Raw genomic sequence first — 17,419 nt, 5'->3', positions numbered from 1 at the left:
CACTAGGGAGGACTCTCCAAGCGATAGGTGGTGCCGAAGCCACAAGGGAAGGAAGAAGAACAGCCCAGAACCGAACCTGGGACACTCCCACCTTCAGTAGGAGGCAAGTGCATGAGGGCCAAAGGACACAGGTTAACAGCCAGCAAGGTGGGAAGACCATTAGGATACTGTGAAGTTAGGAGCCAAGATAATCACCCACTATAACATGATACAGTAGAGTCAGGTAAGTTAAGAAGTTGGAACTAACTACTAAATCTGGCTACACCAGGGTCATTAAAGAGCTCGACAAATGCCGCTTAGGACAGCTGTCTACCTGGACTGGACTCCAGAGGGAATGGAAGCAAGGAGACCTGGACTGGACTTAAGAGGGAATGGAAGCAAGGAGATGGGACAGCAAGCAGACAGCTGAAGTGTTCTACAGTGGAAGATGGACTGCCCGGGGTGGCTCCATCTAAGATGACAGATAATACCACTTTAGAAAGATGGGGAGTGACCCAACCATGCAAGAAACGCCTGGCACTGCAGCCAGAGGAGACTGAGGAACACAGACAATGACAAGTGAGGCGGGCTCTCGGGGAGACTGGAAGTTGGGCACATGGTGCTGGGAAGACACAGGCCATCTGCCTCCAGGCAAGATGGAGTCACAGGAGCTAGGTTAACTTTCCCTTTAAAACCACCAAGAAACCAAGTAAGATAGATGAAATGATAGTTTTCCAGATGTGGGACATAGGAAAACAAAGGACATGGATTCCTATGTGACATGAGACTTTTTTTTTTTTTTTTTGAGAGAGTCTTGCTCTGTCACCCAGGCTGGAGAACAGTAGCGCAGTCTTGCAACCTTGGCTCACTGCAACCTCCACCTCCCAGGTTCAAGTGATTCTCCCACCTCAGCCTCCCGAGTAGCTGGGATTACAGGCACACACCACCAGGTATGGTTAATTTTTTTTTATTATTTATTTTTATTTTTATTTTTTTTTTTTTTTTGAGGCGGAGTCTGGCTCTGTTGCCCGGACTGGAGTGCAGTGGCCGGATCTCAGCTCACTGCAAGCTCCGCCTCCCGGGTTTACGCCATTCTCCTGCCTCAGCCTCCCTAGTAGCTGGGACTACAGGCGCCCACCACCTCGCCCGGCTAGTTTTTGTATTTTTAGTAGAGACGGGGTTTCACCGTGTTAGCCAGGATGGTCTCGATCTCCTGACCTCGTGATCCGCCCGTCTCGGCCTCCCAATGTGCTGGGATTACAGGCTTGAGCCACCGTGCCCGGCCTCTTTTTTTATTTTTAGTAGAGACGAGTTTCACCATCTTGGTTAGGCTGGTCTTGAACTCCTGACCTTGTGATCCGCCTGCCTTGGCCTCCCAAAGTGCTGGGATTCCAGGTGTGAGTCATCGCGCCCGGCTTGACATGAAACATTAAAGTAGCCCCCACAGGTCCAGCCCACTGCCCTGAGGGAAGTCCCAGGCTGTGCCCAGGGAGTGGGAAGTCAGATGGGAACCCAGTGTATGGCTGCGTGAAAGAGAAAAAGAGAATGCCGGAAATGGGGAGGCTGAGTGCACAGGCCAGACAGCAGGAGGAGCTCCAGAGAACCGCAGGGCCCAGACCCCAGCACGTTGTTGGCCAGGTTCTTTGCAAAGCACAGATGTGATGAAACTACCCAAGGCTCATGGAAGAACCACCTGAGAGGATCGGAAGCGTAACAATATGTCATTCACGTGCAGGGCCTGAAATGGTTAACCGTCCCCCCTAGAAAGTCTTGTGATTCCCGGAGCCCTGCCTTGGTGATAGGAAACAGGCCCCACACCACACGGTTCCACTCACAGCTAACACATTTTAAAAACAAGATATGAAAGGATCACACTGTTTCCAAGAAACTTGGCTGCATCTCAGAACAAATATCAAATACTTAAAGAAATACAAAAATACTAATCCCTGAACAAAGTAAAACTCAATCTAACCAAAAATGACCACGCACGCAAAGAAAGCAGGACGGTGTGACCCGTGACAGTGACAAGTATCAACCCACAGACGTCATCCAGACCTGACGCGGACGGTCAAATTAACTGAGAAGGATGGTCAAAGTTGCCATAACTGTATTCCATATGTTCACAAAGTCAGGTAAGGACTTAAAAGTTACAAAAGAAAGAAAGAAAAAAGAAAAAACTTATGGAGATGAAAACTCCAATGTCTGATATTAAAAATACTTGATGAGATCCACAACAGGTTAGGCATTACAGCAGACTTGGGAACCTAAAGACACAGTAACAGAAACTTCCCCCAAATCAAACAGAAAATGAGAAGCACGACGAGCTCCGAGGATCAGTCAGCGGCGGGCAACATCGAGCAGCTCAGCTCCAGTGTAACATCAGACCCTGGCACAGTCTGCCCCAACCCAGAGAAATCTACACACGTGAATAGAGAGCACTGGAAACCACCACCACATGGACAAACAGGTGTGCTTTTTTCCTTGTTATAATTTAAATATCTTTTAAAAATAACTGACTTTTAAATAAAAATAAAAACAATATATTGTCAGTTTATAACATAAGTAACTGCAAAATGCATGATGACCAAAGCATCCAGGCCACGAGAGCGATGGCAGCAGACTGCCCTGACGCTGTGCTCTACGTGAAGCAGCACACAGCTGCTTCACAGGTAGACTGGGTTAGCCGAAGGAAGTGGAACAAAACGCAAAGAAATCATTAAAACAGCAAAACAAGAAGGCTACTCCACAAGAAAACAGAAAAAGAGGGAAAGAGGAACGAAGAACAGATGGGACAAAAAGAAAGAGAACACGCCTAGCACTCAGTCTTGGTTTCTGATATCACTCTCCGATGAAGGACCCAGCGCTCCTTGGAGAAGTGGCTGATTCTAAGACTGAAGCAAGGAGAAAAAAACAAAACCAAACAAAATAACCACGAAAAGCCCTACGTTGATGGGGCATGTCAAAAGGAGCCAAGCAGAACTCCTGATGGCCAAAGCTAGAACAATTTGAGCAACAAAATAAAGCAGTATTAGATTATAACCAAAAGTATAAAACAAACATTCCTGAATCCACACTGCTATAAATAGTTGAATAAGTAAATAAAGGAGAAGAGACAAATCTCCCATACATAAGAATTTTAAATAATTTACAAAGATTCGTGTCCTCGTAGAGGGCGACCGTAAATCCCCAATCCCTTGAGTGTGGGCCGTACGCAGCGACTTCCTTCCAAACAGTACAACATGGAAATGGGGAGGGAAAGGGTAACTTCACAGTGAGAAACCCAGTAAACAGCCAGGCGATCAAGATCCACACCAACAGTGATATGTCACGCTGGCAGGGTGCACCTTGACATACGTGATGAAAATGGTGTTTTACCTTCTCAAATCCATTAACACTGCAGCATCACAATGAGAAAACATCCAATTCTAATAGAAGAGGATGCTACAAACCACTCGACTAGTCCTCTTCAGAACTACTGTATCAAAATTACCACAAGCAAGGAGAGCCTGGGAGACTGTTAGAGCCAAGAGGAGCCTAAGGAGACAATTAAATATAATGTGGTTCTCAGCTAAGATCCTGCAACAGAAAAAGGATGTTAGGTCACAATGTATCACTACTGGTTCAGTGAGGGGGACAAATGCACCATATTAACGTAAGATGTTCATAGTAAGAAAAACTGGGTGCCAGGTATATGGGAACTATGTGTGTTCAACCGTCTCCATTTGTCTGTAAGTCTAAAACTATTCTAAAACCAATAGCAAGATGAGAGACCTAAACCTAACCAAAGCAATTACCACACTAAATGTTAACATTCTAAATAGAAGACAAAAAAGCAAAACCCAAATGTTATGTTATCTACAACAAATGTACTTTATTAAATACACAAATAGGTTAAAGTAAAAAGGATATAAGGTATACCATATTAAGGCTAGTCAGAAGAAACCTGGAGTGATTACATTAACATGAGACAAAGTAAATTGAGAGCAAATGCTATTACTAAAGATAGAGAGGGGTCAATCAATCAAGAGGCCACAAAAATCTTAACAAGTCTTCAAAACACATGAAGCAAAAACTGATAAAACTAAAAGGATAAACAGACAAATGCATAAATTAATAGAACCTTTCTTTCAATAGCTGACAGAACAATGAGACAGAAATCAGGAAGAGCACAGTAATCCTGAACACTGTCACTCAACCTGACCTCATCAACACTGACAAAATATTCCCCACAGTAACAGCAAAACACACGCTCTTCTCAAGGACAAATGGAATATTTAACAAGACAGCCCATATTTGAAGCCATAAAACAAGACTTAATAATATATTTAAAGAAATTCAAGGCCGGGCGCGGTGGCTCAAGCCTGTAATCCCAGCACTTTGGGAGGCCGAGGTGGGCGGATCACGAGGTCAGGAGATCGAGACCATCCTGGCTAACCCGGTGAAACCCCGTCTCTACTAAAAAATACAAAAAACTAGCCGGGCGAGGTGGCGGGTGCCTGTAGTCCCAGCTACTTGGGAGGCTGAGGCAGGAGAATGGCGTGAACCCGGGAGGCGGAGCTTGCAGTGAGCAGAGATCTGGCCACTGCACTCCAGTTTGGGCGACAGAGCGAGACTCCGTCTCAAAAAAAAAAAAAAGAAATTCAAGTCATACAAAGTATGTTCTTTGACCACAATGAAATTAAACCAGAAATTAATAAAAGCAAGATCCCTGGAAAACCCCCAAATATTTGTAAACTAAATCAAATACCTCTATATTACCTATGAATCAAAGAAAAAAAATCAAAAAAGAAATAAAGTATTTGGAAGTCACTGAAAATGAAACAATGCATCTAAATTCCAGAGATTCTGCGTGAGCACTACTGATGGGGAAAACAGTGAAACTAAATGACTGTATCAGAAAATAAGAAAGGCCTTGTATTAATGAGCTCTGCTTCCACCTTAGGACACAGGAGAAAGGGGAAATTAAACCCAAAGAAATCAGAAGAGAGTATATTACAAACATCAGAAGAAAGACAATGAAATAGTAAAGAGTAAAATAAATGAGAAAAGTCGATAAAAAGAAAACACTAACTTTTTTTTTTTTTAGATGGAGTTTTGCTCTGTCCCCCATGCTGGAATGCAATGGTGCGATCCTGGCTCACTACAACCTCCGTCTCCTGGGTTCAAGCAGTTCACTTGCCTCAGCCTCCCAAGTAGCTGCGACCACAGGCGCCCACTACCACACCCGGCTAATTTTTGTATTTTTAGTAGAGACGGGGTTTAGTAGTCCCAGCTACTTGGGAGGCTAAGGCGGGAGAATCGCCTGAGACCAGGAGGTTGGGACTGAGTGAGCCATCATACTACTGTACTCCAACCTGGGTGGCAGACCAAGACTCTGTAAGTAACTAAATAAAGTAAGTTTAGTAAGAAAGAAAGAAAGGAAAGAAGAAGAAAAGGAAAACTCCTGCCCATGACTTGTTTCACTTCCTCGTATGAGGAAGAAACAATACATAACCTCTCCCAAAAACTTAAATAGAAAGAAAAACACTGAAATGAAAACTAGAAACCAAGATCCCAGGTGTAAAAATTCTAAGCAAAGTTTTGGTAAATGGAATCTAATAGTACATCCAAAGTACACTGTGTCACGATCTACGGAGGTTTAGACCATGAATGTTGGTATCACATTTGAAAAACAATTAATACAATTCATCCTAACACACTAAAAAACAACAAATATATGCCTATCCCCATAGATGACAATCGACAATATTCATTCCTCATAAAAATCTCTCAGAAAACCAGGAAAAGAAGAGCGCCTCGTCCACATGATAAAGGGCACAGACCTAAAACCACCACTAACGTTACACTTAAGGGGGAAATACTGAGTGCCTCTCATAAGACCAGGGACAAGCCAAACGTCTGTCCGTTGTTTCCGCTTCTGTTCACCTTTGTATTGGAGGGCCTACCTAGTACAACGGGGCAGGATAAAGAAATAAAAGGCCTCAAGACTGGAAAGAAACACGGTCTTCATTCTAAAATAATCCAATCATCTATGTAGAAAATCCAATGTAACCTACAAAAAGGTGCCTAAAACTAGTAAGTGAGCATAACAAAATTTCTGGGTTTGGATTCAGTATATAAAAATTAATGTTTTGATATATTAGTAACCAACAACTGCAAATACTAATTTTAAAAATCACTTACAATAGCACCAAAAAATAAAAAATACTTATAAACGGGATAAAAGATGTAAAAGACCAGTACACTGAAAACCAAAAAATACTTCTGAGAGAAATTAAAGAAGATCTAAACAAGTAAGAGATATATCTTGTTCATGGATATTGTTCAGATGTCAACATTCTCCAGCTGATCTAGAGATTCAATAAACCCCCAACAGAAATCTCAGCACTTTGTACATATTAACAACCTCATTCTAATCCACATGGAAATGCACAGGAACTAGAATTTAAGAAGTAACTCTGAAAAACAAAGTTGGAAGGCTATCACTACCTAATTTCAAGAATTATTTACAGTACAGGAATACCTCAGAGATATCATGGGTTCAGTTCCAGAGCACTGCAATCAAGCAAGTCACACAAAATTCTGTTTTCCCAGTGAATATAAAAGTTATGAGTACACTGAACTATTGTATATTAAATGTGAGAGAGCAGTATGTCCTTTAAAAAAAACACTACACTACCTTCGTTTAAAAATATTCTAATGGGCCGGGCGCGGTGGCTCAAGCCTGTAATCCCAGCACTTTGGGAGGCCGAGACAGGCGGATCACAAGGTCAGGAGATCAAGACCATCCTGGCTAACTCGGTGAAACCCCGTCTCTACTAAAAATACAAAAAACTAGCCGGGCGAGGTGGCGGGCGCCTGTAGTCCCAGCTACTCCGGAGGCTGAAGCAGGAGAATGGCGTGAACCCGGGAGGCGGAGCTTGCAGTGAGCTGAGATCTGGCCACTGCACTCCAGCCCGGGTGACAGAGCAAGACTCTGTCTCAGGGGAAAAAAAAAAAAAAAAAAAAATTCTAATGGCTGGGCATGCTGGCTCAGGCCTGCAATCCCAGCACTTTGGGAGGCTGAGGCGGGTGGAACACTTGGGGTGAGGAGTTCAAGACCAGCCTGGCTAACTTGGCAAAACCCTATCTCTAATAAAAATACAAAAATTAGCTGGGCATGGTGGCGCACGCCTGTAGTCCCAGCTACTTGGGAGGCTGAGGCACAAGAATCACTTGAACTCCGGAGGCAGAGGCTGCCATGAGCTGTGATCGTGCCACTGCACTCTAGCCTAAATGAAGGAGTGAGATTATGTCTCAAAAAAATAAATAAAAATAATCTATTGTTGGAAAATGTTAACGATCATCTGAGCCTTCAGCAAATAATAATCTTTTTTGCTGGTCCTGCCTTGATGATGAGGGCTGACTGTTCAGGATGGTGGTTGCTGAAAACTTGGGTGGCTGTGGCAATTTCTTAAGAAAACAGCACTTTCACCAAAGATTTCTCTGCAGCGTGTGATGCTGTTTGATATCATTTTATCAACAGCGGGACTTCTTTCAAAACTAGAGTCACTCCTCTCAAACCCTGCTGCTGCTTTATCAACTAGGTTTGTGGAATATTCTAAATCCTTTGTTGTCATTTCAACAATATTCACAGCGTCTTCACCAGGAATAGATTCTAACTCAAGAAACCACTTTCTTTGCTCATCCATTAGAAACAAGTTTTACACATTCAAGCTGTATATGAGATTGCAGCAATTCAGTCATATTTTCAGGCTCTACTTCTGATTCCAATTCTCTTCCTATTTCTACTACATCTGCAGTGACTTTCTCCACTGGAGTTATGAACCCCTCAAAGTCCTCCATGAGGGTTGGAATCAATGTTTCTGGTTAATGTTGACATTTTGACCTTCCCTCATGAATCACAAATGTTCTTAACAGCATCTAGAATGGTGAATCCTTTCCAGAATCCATCAGAGGAACCATGATCTATAGCAGCGAGAGCCTTATGAAATGTATTTTTTAAATAAGAAAATTTGAAAATCACAATGACTCCTTGATCCATGGGCTACAGAACGGATGTTGTGTTAGCAGGCATGGAATCAACATCCATCTCCTTGTACACCCACCAGTCAGAGCTCGCGGGTGACTAGGTACATTTTCAATGAGAAATTAAAATCTAAAAAATACCTTTTTTTTTTTTCCCTGAGCAGTAGGTCTGAACAGTAAGCTTAAAATATTCAGTAAACCATGATGTAAACAGATGTCCTGTCACCCAGGCTTTGTTGTTCCACTTACAGAATACAGGGAGAGCAAATTTAGCATAATTCCTACAGGCCCTAGGGTTTTAGGATGGTAAACGGTAAATGAGCACCGGCCTCAAGTTAAAGTCACCGGCTCCATTAGCCCCTAACAAGAGAGTCGGTTTCTAATGTTGAAACCGGGATTAACTTCTTCTATTTAGCTATGAAAGTCCTAGAGGACATCGCCTCCTAATATAAGGCTATTTTGTCTCCATTGAAAATCTGTCGTTTACTGTAGTCATCTTCATCGATTATCTTACCCAGATCTTCTGGATAACTTGCTGTTTCACCTTGCATTTTTATGTTATGGAGACTGCTTCTTTTCTTTAACTTCATGAACCAACCTCTATGAGCTTCAAACTTTTCTTCTGCAGCTTCCTCACCTCTCAGCCTTCACAGAACTGAAGAGAGTTAGGGTCTTGCTCTGGATCAGGCCTTTGGCTTAAGAGAATGTTGTGACTGGTTTTTCTATCCAGATCAAAGTTTCTCCACCTCAGCAAAAAGGCTGTTTTGCTTTCTTATCATTTCTGGGTTCACTGGAGGGGCACTTAATTTCCTTCAATGACTTTTCCTTTGCATTTACAGCTTGGCTAACTGTTTGGCTCCAGAGACCTAGTTTTCGGCCTATCTCAGCCTTTGACATGCCTTGCTCACTAGCTTAATCATTTCTAGTTTTTGATTAAAATTGAGATAAGTAAAACTCTTCCTTTCACTGGAACCCTTAGAGAAGGGGATGTAGGGTTATTAACCGCCTAATTTCAATAATGTCATGTCTCAGGGAACAGGAAGGCCCAAGCAAAGAGAGAGAGAGAGACAAGGGAACAGCCAGTTAGTGGAGCAGTCGGGACACACACATCATTCATAGATTAAGTCTGCCATCTTAAAAGGCGTGGCTCCGCTCAAGCCTGTAATCCCAGCACTTTGGGAGGCCAAGACGGGCGGATCATGAGGTCAGGAGATCGAGACCATCCTGGCTAACATGGTAAAACCCCATCTCTAAAAAAAAAATACAAAAAATTAGCCAGGCTTGGTGGCGGCGCCTGTAGTCCCAGCTACTTGGGAGGCTGAGGCAGGAGAATGGAGTGAACCCGGGAGGCGGAGCTTGCAGTGAGCCGAGATCACGCCACTGCACTCCAGCCTGGGAGACAGAGTGAGTCTCAAAAAAAAAAAAAAAAAAAAGGCGTGGCTCCTGGCGCCCCAAAACCAGAACAATGGCAGTAGTACAAAACACCAAAGATTACCAATCACCATTAGCATTAGTAATAATGAAAAGGCTTAAAATACTGTGAGAATTACAAAAACGTGACACAGAGACATGAAGTGAATACCATGCTATCGGAAAAATGGTGCCAATTACTTGCTTGATGCAGGGTTGCCAAAAAACTTCAATTTATAAAGAACATGGTAGCTGCAAAGCACGATGAAGAGAAGCACAATAAAGCAAGCTATGCCGACAAGCCAAGCAGTGTACTACTGGAGTCAGAGCGGGCCAGCGCATCGATGGCACAGAAGAGACAGTCCAAAAATAAACCCAGACCCACATGGACAAATGACTTCCGACAAAGGTGCAAAGGCAGCGCTGGTGGAGAGAAGCCTTTCAACAAACAGCCGCAGATTCCTACACACAAAATGAAAATAACTTTGATCCATATTTCATACCTTATACAAAAACTAACCTAAAATGGACCTAGAAATGTAAAATCTAAAGCAATTAAACTTATAGGAGGAATATAAACCAATAGGGAGAACCATAAAAGAAAAAAATGATAAACTTGATTATATAAGAAATTTTTAAACTGCTTTTCAAAAATACTCTTAGGAGAACAAAGTATATTGCATATCTGGACTTATATCCAAAACACAGGAATAACTATCAAAAGTGAATAATAAAACAACCCAGTAAGAAAATGCACAAACAGACACACCACCAAGTAAGATATATGCATTACAAAAAAATGCTGCAAGTGAGAGCCTGGAAGTTATCACTCTGGTCTGACAAGTAAAAAATCTAAAAAAACAGAACAATTAACAACTCTTCTTAGATCCTAAGTAAGGTCACAAGGCAAACAACTGCTGCCATATTGGACAGACAGACAGACAGATGAACAGAGAAGCGATCACAACGTATGGAGCAGAACCCTTTGCAGGAACCAGGGCGAGGACAGAAAACACTGCCCTGGAACTGATGAACTGCTGGATGCTCAGGGTGACCACGTGTGGGAGTTAAAAACTGCAGGGAGTCCCAGTCACTGGCGGGGAAGGGGGTCCTGCACTTCTGTGAGTTCAACCAGGTCCTCCTAGTGAATACGAGAGAAAAATCCCTTTGTGCTCCTGGCAGGGGTAGGAGTAAAGTAACCATTTTGAAAAATACCAGAGCACTGTGTTCTTCTTAACAAGGTCTGCCCTCAGGAAAGACAGTTTAACCAGAGTCCAACTTGCTGGGGTTTAGTCAGAGCAGAACAGACCTAGAGGAAGGGAAATACCTTGCTCCTGCCTCCTCTAGCCATCCTGCCCCATCTAAGAGGGGTGGAAAAAAGAGAAGCTCCCGTGAGCTTCACAGTCCAGGGCCCAGGCTCACTCCAGACTGAGACTCCCAGGCCTCCTGTGGAAGGCGGCCCCTGCCCACACCTCACCCTACAGCACTGAAGGTGCAGTCACCACAGTGCCTTCCACCCAGCACACCACAGCTGGTTCTCGAGAAAGTTACAAGGCAGACAAAAGGCCAAAAACGCAACGTCAAGACAGAGCAAGCATGAGAACCAGGCAGGACAGGGATGTTAGAATCACAAGACAGGGAATTTAAAAGAACTAGGATAAGATGCTAAGGGCTCAAATGGATAAAGGAGACAGCAGGTAAGAACAGGTGGGCAAGGCAAGCAGAAAGATGGAAATCCCAAAGGAAAAAAAAAAAAGTGTGACAGATCAAAACTACTGTCACAAATGTAGACTGCCTTTGATGGGCTATTAGGAGACTGGACACGGATGAAGACGTGTCAACAGAAACCTCTGTTGGGACTCAGAAAACAATAGCCCAAAATGAAGGTCTCAGAAACAAAAGTTTTCTGGGGTCTTGTTTTATGTGCTGGAGAGTCGGGCCGTGGCCGAGTGGGAGCACTCGGGTCTCCAACATGAGGGGAGGCACGACTGTTGGTTCAGGTCAGGTGGCCGGTCTGGAAACAGGAACCCAAGACTTTTCGTTCTGCACACGTGGAGCGTTCGGGAGTTTGTCTTAATAAGAGGTCCCGTGTGTAAGGGGCTTTTGTCATCTCAGCTCCTGCTGCCTGGTTAACTTGTGTCAACAAGTCTTTGCTAATTGAGCCCATTCCTGAGAGTGAATGTTTTGTGGGGGATATCTTTGGAATTGCTTCTTCTATGTCCTCTCCAGGATCTATCCTGGACTTTCCATCAAGAGGCTATCGGATTGAGTCGCTACTGAAATAAATACACTACTGAAAATTCTAAATGTCAATGGCCAAAAGATGGACGCTTTAAATGGGAATTGTAAATCTCAAACAGGATTTTAGAAATCTCATCCTAAACAACTGACAAAAACATCAAGAACAAAAAGGGTGCTTGGCACCACTAACCATTAGGAAGCACAAGCCCATTTCTAGAAAGACCCAAAAGTGCTACGGTTAGCCTTAAAACTTCTCTTTAAAATTAAAGAACAAAAATCCAACCTAAAACAAAATTAAAATTTTGTTTTAAGCTTAAACTCCTACTTTGGATTCCCCTGTGGGTTAACAATGAAGGCTGCTCTATATTCTTGTAGGCCGACAGTTAAAATTCCAGGTTTTCCCTATGGTGGCCTGATGAGACACACAGCCCAGTGGAACAGAAGAGAGTCCAGAAAGAAATCCTTGCACACCTGGCCAATGTTTTTTTAACAGGAGCGCCATGACCGTTCTATAGAAAAAGGGCAGTCTTCTCAATAAATAGTGCAAGGACAACTGAATATCCACATGCAGAAACAAAGCTGGATCTATACTTTATAACATATACAAAAATTAACTCAAAACGATCGAAGATCTAAATGTAAGACACGAAACTATAAAACTCAGACGAAAACACAGACAAAACCTTCATAACAAGGAATTCAACAACATTATCTGAGATACGACACCAAAGGCACAGGCAACACAACAAAAAATAAACAAACTGAACATCAGGATAAACTTTGTACATCAAAAGACACTTTGAATAAAACAAAAGGGCAACCCACACAATGGAAGAAAATAATTGCAATTGATGTATCTGATCGGGGTTAATATACAGAACATACTGAGAACTCCTAAAGACATTAACAAAAACTTGATTCAAATACAGGCAAAGGACTTGAACAGACATTTATCCAAAGAAGACAAATGGCCACTAAGAACAAAAAGGGTGCTTGGCATCACTAAACCATTAGGGAAATGCAAGCCAAACTACAAAGATATACCCACTAGAATGACTTCTATCAAAAAAATCAGAAAATAGGCTGGGAGTGGTGGCTCATGCCTGTAATCACAGCACTTTGGTAGGCCGAGGCGGGCAGATCACCTGAGGTCAGGAGTTCGAAACCAGCCTAGACAACATGGTTGAACCCTGTCTCTACAAAAAACGCAAAAGTTAGCTGGGTGTGGTGGCTCATCCCTACAATCCCAGCACTTTGGGAGGCTGAGATGAGTGGATCACTTGAGGTCAGGAGTTTGAGACCAGCCTGGCCAACATGGTGAAACCCTGTCTCTACTAAAAATACAAAAATTGGCCGGGTGTGGTGGCTCACACCTATAATCTAGGCTACTTGGGAGGCTGAGGAAGGAGAATTGCTTGAACCCAGGAGGTGGACGTTGTAGTAAGCTGAGATCACACTCCAGCCTGGGCAATAGAATGATTCCATTTCAAAAAAAAAAAAAATCAGAAAATAACAAGTATTGGCAAGGATTTAATAAAATTGGAACCCTTGTACACTGATGGTGGGAATGTAAAATAGTATGGCCTGTGTGGAAAACTGTATGGTGGTTCCATAAAAAAAAGTTAAACATAAGAATTACCATGTGATCCAGATATTCTATTTCTGGAAGACAGTTCGGCAGCTTTCTACAGAACTAAACATACTCTGACCATATGATCCAACAATCACACTCCTAGATATTTACGCAAAGGAGTTAAAAACTTCCGTCCATACAAAAACCTGCACATGAATGTTAATAGCATCTTTATTTGTAACTGCCAAAATCTGGAAATAACCAAGATGTCCTTCAGTAGGTGAATAAGTAATTTATAGTATACCCAGACAATGGAATGTTATTCAGTGCTAAAAAGAAATGAGTTATCAAGCCACAAAGACGTGGAGGAAGCTTAAATGTATGTTACTAAATGAAAGAAACCAATCTGAGAAGGCGACATCCTGCAGGATTCCAACCCTATGACATTCTGAAAAAGGTAAAACTATGGAGACAGTGAAAAAACCAATGGTTGCCAGGGGTTGGGGGAGGGAGGGGTGAGTAGGCAGAACACAGATGACTTTTAGGGCAGGGAAACTACTCTCTCTGATGCTACAATGGAGGGTACATGTCATTATACATTTCTCCAAACCCACAGAACATACACCACCAAGAGTGAGCCCTCATGTAAACTGCAGACTGCAAGTGATAGTGATGTGCCAATACAGGATCATCAGTGATAACACAGGCGCCCTCTGGTGAGGGAATGTGGACAGCGGAGGAGGCCATGCACGGGTGGGGGGGGGGGAGGGGAGCATATGGGAGATCTCTATGCCTTCCACTCAAATTTGCTGTGAACCTGAAAAGTGCTCTAAAAAAATAGTCTTTTTTTAAAAAGATGTTTGATATTAGTCCTTAGGGAAATATAAGGGTCATAAGGATGTGGTGCTTTAATCCACCACTGGTTGAGAATAGAAAATGGTACCACCACTTTGGAAAACTGCTTTACCATTTCTTTTATTTTTTTTTTTTTTTTTTTTTTTTTGAGATGGAGTCTCGCTCTGTCGCCTGGGCTGGAGTGCAGTGGCCAGATCTCAGCTCACTGCAAGCTCCACCTCCCGGGTTTAGGCTATTCTCCTGCCTCAGCCTCCCAAGTAGCTGGGACTACAGGCGCCCGCCACGACACCCGGCTAGTTTTTTGTATTTTTTTTTAGTAGAGACGGGGTTTCACCGTGTTAGCCAGGATGGTCTCGATCTCCTGACCTCGTGATCCGCCCGTCTTGGCCTCCCAAAGTGCTGGGATTACAGGCGTTAGCCACCACGCCCGGCTGCTTTACCATTTCTTAAAAGGATAAACATGCCTACGAGATGATCCAGCTACTCCATTCCAAAGTATTTTACCCAAGAGAAATGAAAACATAAGTTTATATGAAATCTTGCTGACAAATGTTCACTTTTATAAATACTTTATTTATTGGTAAAGCCACATTTTGAAAACAATCCCAAAATCCATGAATAGGGGAGTGGAAAAACAAACTGTGATATATCCATATCATGAATACTTCTCAGCAATAAAAATAAATGATTAATTCATGTTACATGAATCAATCTCAAAAATAGTAACTTAAGTCAGACAAAAACAGTACACTCTGTCAAATTCTATCACACGTCTGTTGTCCAGCAACTTGTGGGGCTGACGCTGGAGGATCTCTGGAGCCCAGGAGTTCGGGTTTTTTTTTTTTTAAGAGAAAAAAAATCTACAAAATGCAAACTGACAAACAGTGATAGAAAACAGACCAGTGGTTCCCTGGAGAAAGGACAGGGCACAGGAAGCTCTTCCTAGTGATTGGGATGTTCGTGATCTTGATTGTGATAAGGATTTTACAGGTACAGAACAACTTATCAAACTGGTGGACAAAGCAAAGAGGAATGAAAGAGGTAACAAATCAATAGTGTATTATTTCCTCAATTCTCCTTAAGCTATGGAAAATCTGGGGTATACCTGAACTATATGATGTTTCTTGTACATCGGTTATGCCTCACTAATGCTTTATAGGAGTGAGGCTTGAAGGAGCTGGGGGAGGGAGATGAAGGAGGAAGACAGAGCAGAAGGTATTCTTTTTCTTCTTTTAAAAATAGTTTTAAATACCCCTTTTAAAAAGAATCACCTTCTTTTGAAATTAAACTTTCCAGAATATACTTTAACGTGCTGTTATTTCAGTTTTGATAATGTTCCCTATCTCCTATCTTCAGATAGATTTTAATATGTTATTTCACTTTTGGTAACATTATTTATCTGCCATCTTCAGGCACATTTTTCACATGTTATTTCACTGTTGACAACATTACCCATCTTCCATCCTCAGGTCAGATCTTCACATCTACCCATCTCCTATCTATCTTCCACCTTCTGTATAAACTCTGACCCCAGTTCAAGATTAGGTCATTTCAATTTAGTCTGAAACTTAAATTGTTTATTTTGAACCCCTTTTACTTCCTGCCATTAGGATTCTCACTCCCTCAATGTATAACGCCCTTTTATCTTTTATAAAAATCTGTTTTAATGATGAGGATTCCTTTCCTTTGCCATCTTAAATTCAACGGACTCTAACATGACTGCAATTTATCCCAATGTCCTGCCATTCCCAAGTCGCTCACCAGTCATTGGTAAATTAACAAGGGGGATATAATCGAATTAACTGCTGAACACTGGCACTTCCTCAGACTCAGAAAACTGCTCATACAGACAGGAAATTCACTTTAAGCAAATTCAAGATGGCAAATTTATATTTACAAGAAACAAACATGGCTTAATTTTTGTGCCTTTATAAATACTTCATTCATTTTACCAAACAATTGTTATTTAAAGCAATAAGCTCCACTAAAGTTTAAAAAAAAAACAAAAAAACAAAAAACTGTCACAGAACATCTACATACACATTTTCCCTCTTAAGTGACAGTTTCTGATTTTGACAGTCTTAAGCCAACGAAATCATTCTGCATGGCTGTGCCTGACAGCATTGAAGTCTGGCCTCTCCGGCCTGCCCAGCGCATTCCCTGGTCACTGGGATAATGAAATGTCCATGGCAAGTAGGGTGGGGGAGGGGACAGGGACTGGTTAAGAACAATTGTGGTAATAAAAATGAAAACATGGGAGGCCGAGGCGGGCGGATCATGAGGTCAGGAGATCGAGACCATCTTGGCTCACATGGTGAAACCCCATCTCCACTAAAAAAATTTTTTAGTGATCCGCCCGCCTCAGCCTCCCAAAGTGCTGGGATGACAGGCGTGAGCCACCGTGCCCAGCCCAGGTTTCATCTTTTGAGACCTTACATGCTCCATGGCACCCTCCCTAAACAAGGCCTCTCATCTTCTCTGCATCCACATAAGAGTGAGTTTAAAGTAGAATTAAAAGGAGGCAAAGAAAGACATGTTGTTCAGAGACTGTTAATATGCTAAATAAAAAAAATACATAAAGCAGACCATATTCCCTGGGAAAATGAACCCATAAGATATGTTTACCTGTCTCGCCATTTTCAGGCAGAGAGTCATATTCCGAGGGACCCAGAGCGAGCGCATTCATGTCTGCTGGGTCCGACTCCTGCGGGTCTGGCAATGCTGCATTCTCATGGCTCTGGTCACCATCACCACTGGCATCCGATCCTACAGTTAGGAGTTTACCCCAAAGCAGGGTTAGAAGCATAACTTTTTCTTGGAACAAAGCTTACACTTGCAGTTACTCAACTTCTTTAACTGAATGGTAAAAGACCTCTGGGCTCTCAAGCACTGCCACATACCATGACACAGTTGTGAATGAACAACAACATCTTAGACAGATTAAAATGGCAACAAAAGCACAGGCCTGACAGCCGGGGGCTGCACACCACAGCCATGCTCAACTCACCCCGGGGGCCACGGTCTGCGTGGCGGCCAGCCGCCTCCTCCCATGCGGCACTCACACTGTCAGCAGCACTGCTTGCTTCCAGATGTAACACAGGAGCCCCCCACACTTCTGCATTAGGGTTCAGCTCTGAAACCTTAGTTGCTGGTACCTAGGAAGAAATAGGAGATAGACATTTGTATCCAAATGTCAACCAAATACAATTTTACTCCTTAATGCAGAGTTCAGAGACATCTGATACAGGCTCCAAAGGCTCAGCCTATATATTTACACACACCTTTGGGATGAAACCAGGTTCAAAATTAAAAAAAAAAAGAAAATGCAGTCAG

At 42.6% G+C, this 17,419-nt stretch overlaps 1 protein-coding gene across 4 annotated transcripts in view; it reads right to left on the bottom strand.

Moving 5' to 3' along the window:
* The window catches only part of LARP4B (La ribonucleoprotein 4B), a 125,035-nt gene that overhangs the window by 37,768 nt on the left and 69,848 nt on the right, over positions 1-17,419 (bottom strand). For all 4 annotated transcript variants that reach the window (XM_030938641.1, XM_030938639.1, XM_030938642.1 and 1 more), the window contains exons 4-5: positions 17,094-17,241; positions 16,712-16,852 (exon numbers count right to left, since the gene is read on the bottom strand). In XM_030938641.1, the coding sequence (XP_030794501.1) occupies positions 16,712-16,852; positions 17,094-17,241 (289 nt within the window). The remainder of the gene's footprint in view (positions 1-16,711; positions 16,853-17,093; positions 17,242-17,419) is intronic.

This window comes from Rhinopithecus roxellana, chromosome 10, assembly GCF_007565055.1.
Source record: "Rhinopithecus roxellana isolate Shanxi Qingling chromosome 10, ASM756505v1, whole genome shotgun sequence".
NCBI classification, from domain to species: Eukaryota; Metazoa; Chordata; class Mammalia; order Primates; family Cercopithecidae; genus Rhinopithecus; species Rhinopithecus roxellana.
Note: the sequence above shows the minus strand (reverse complement) of the source record. Positions and strands in the feature narration are given on the sequence as shown.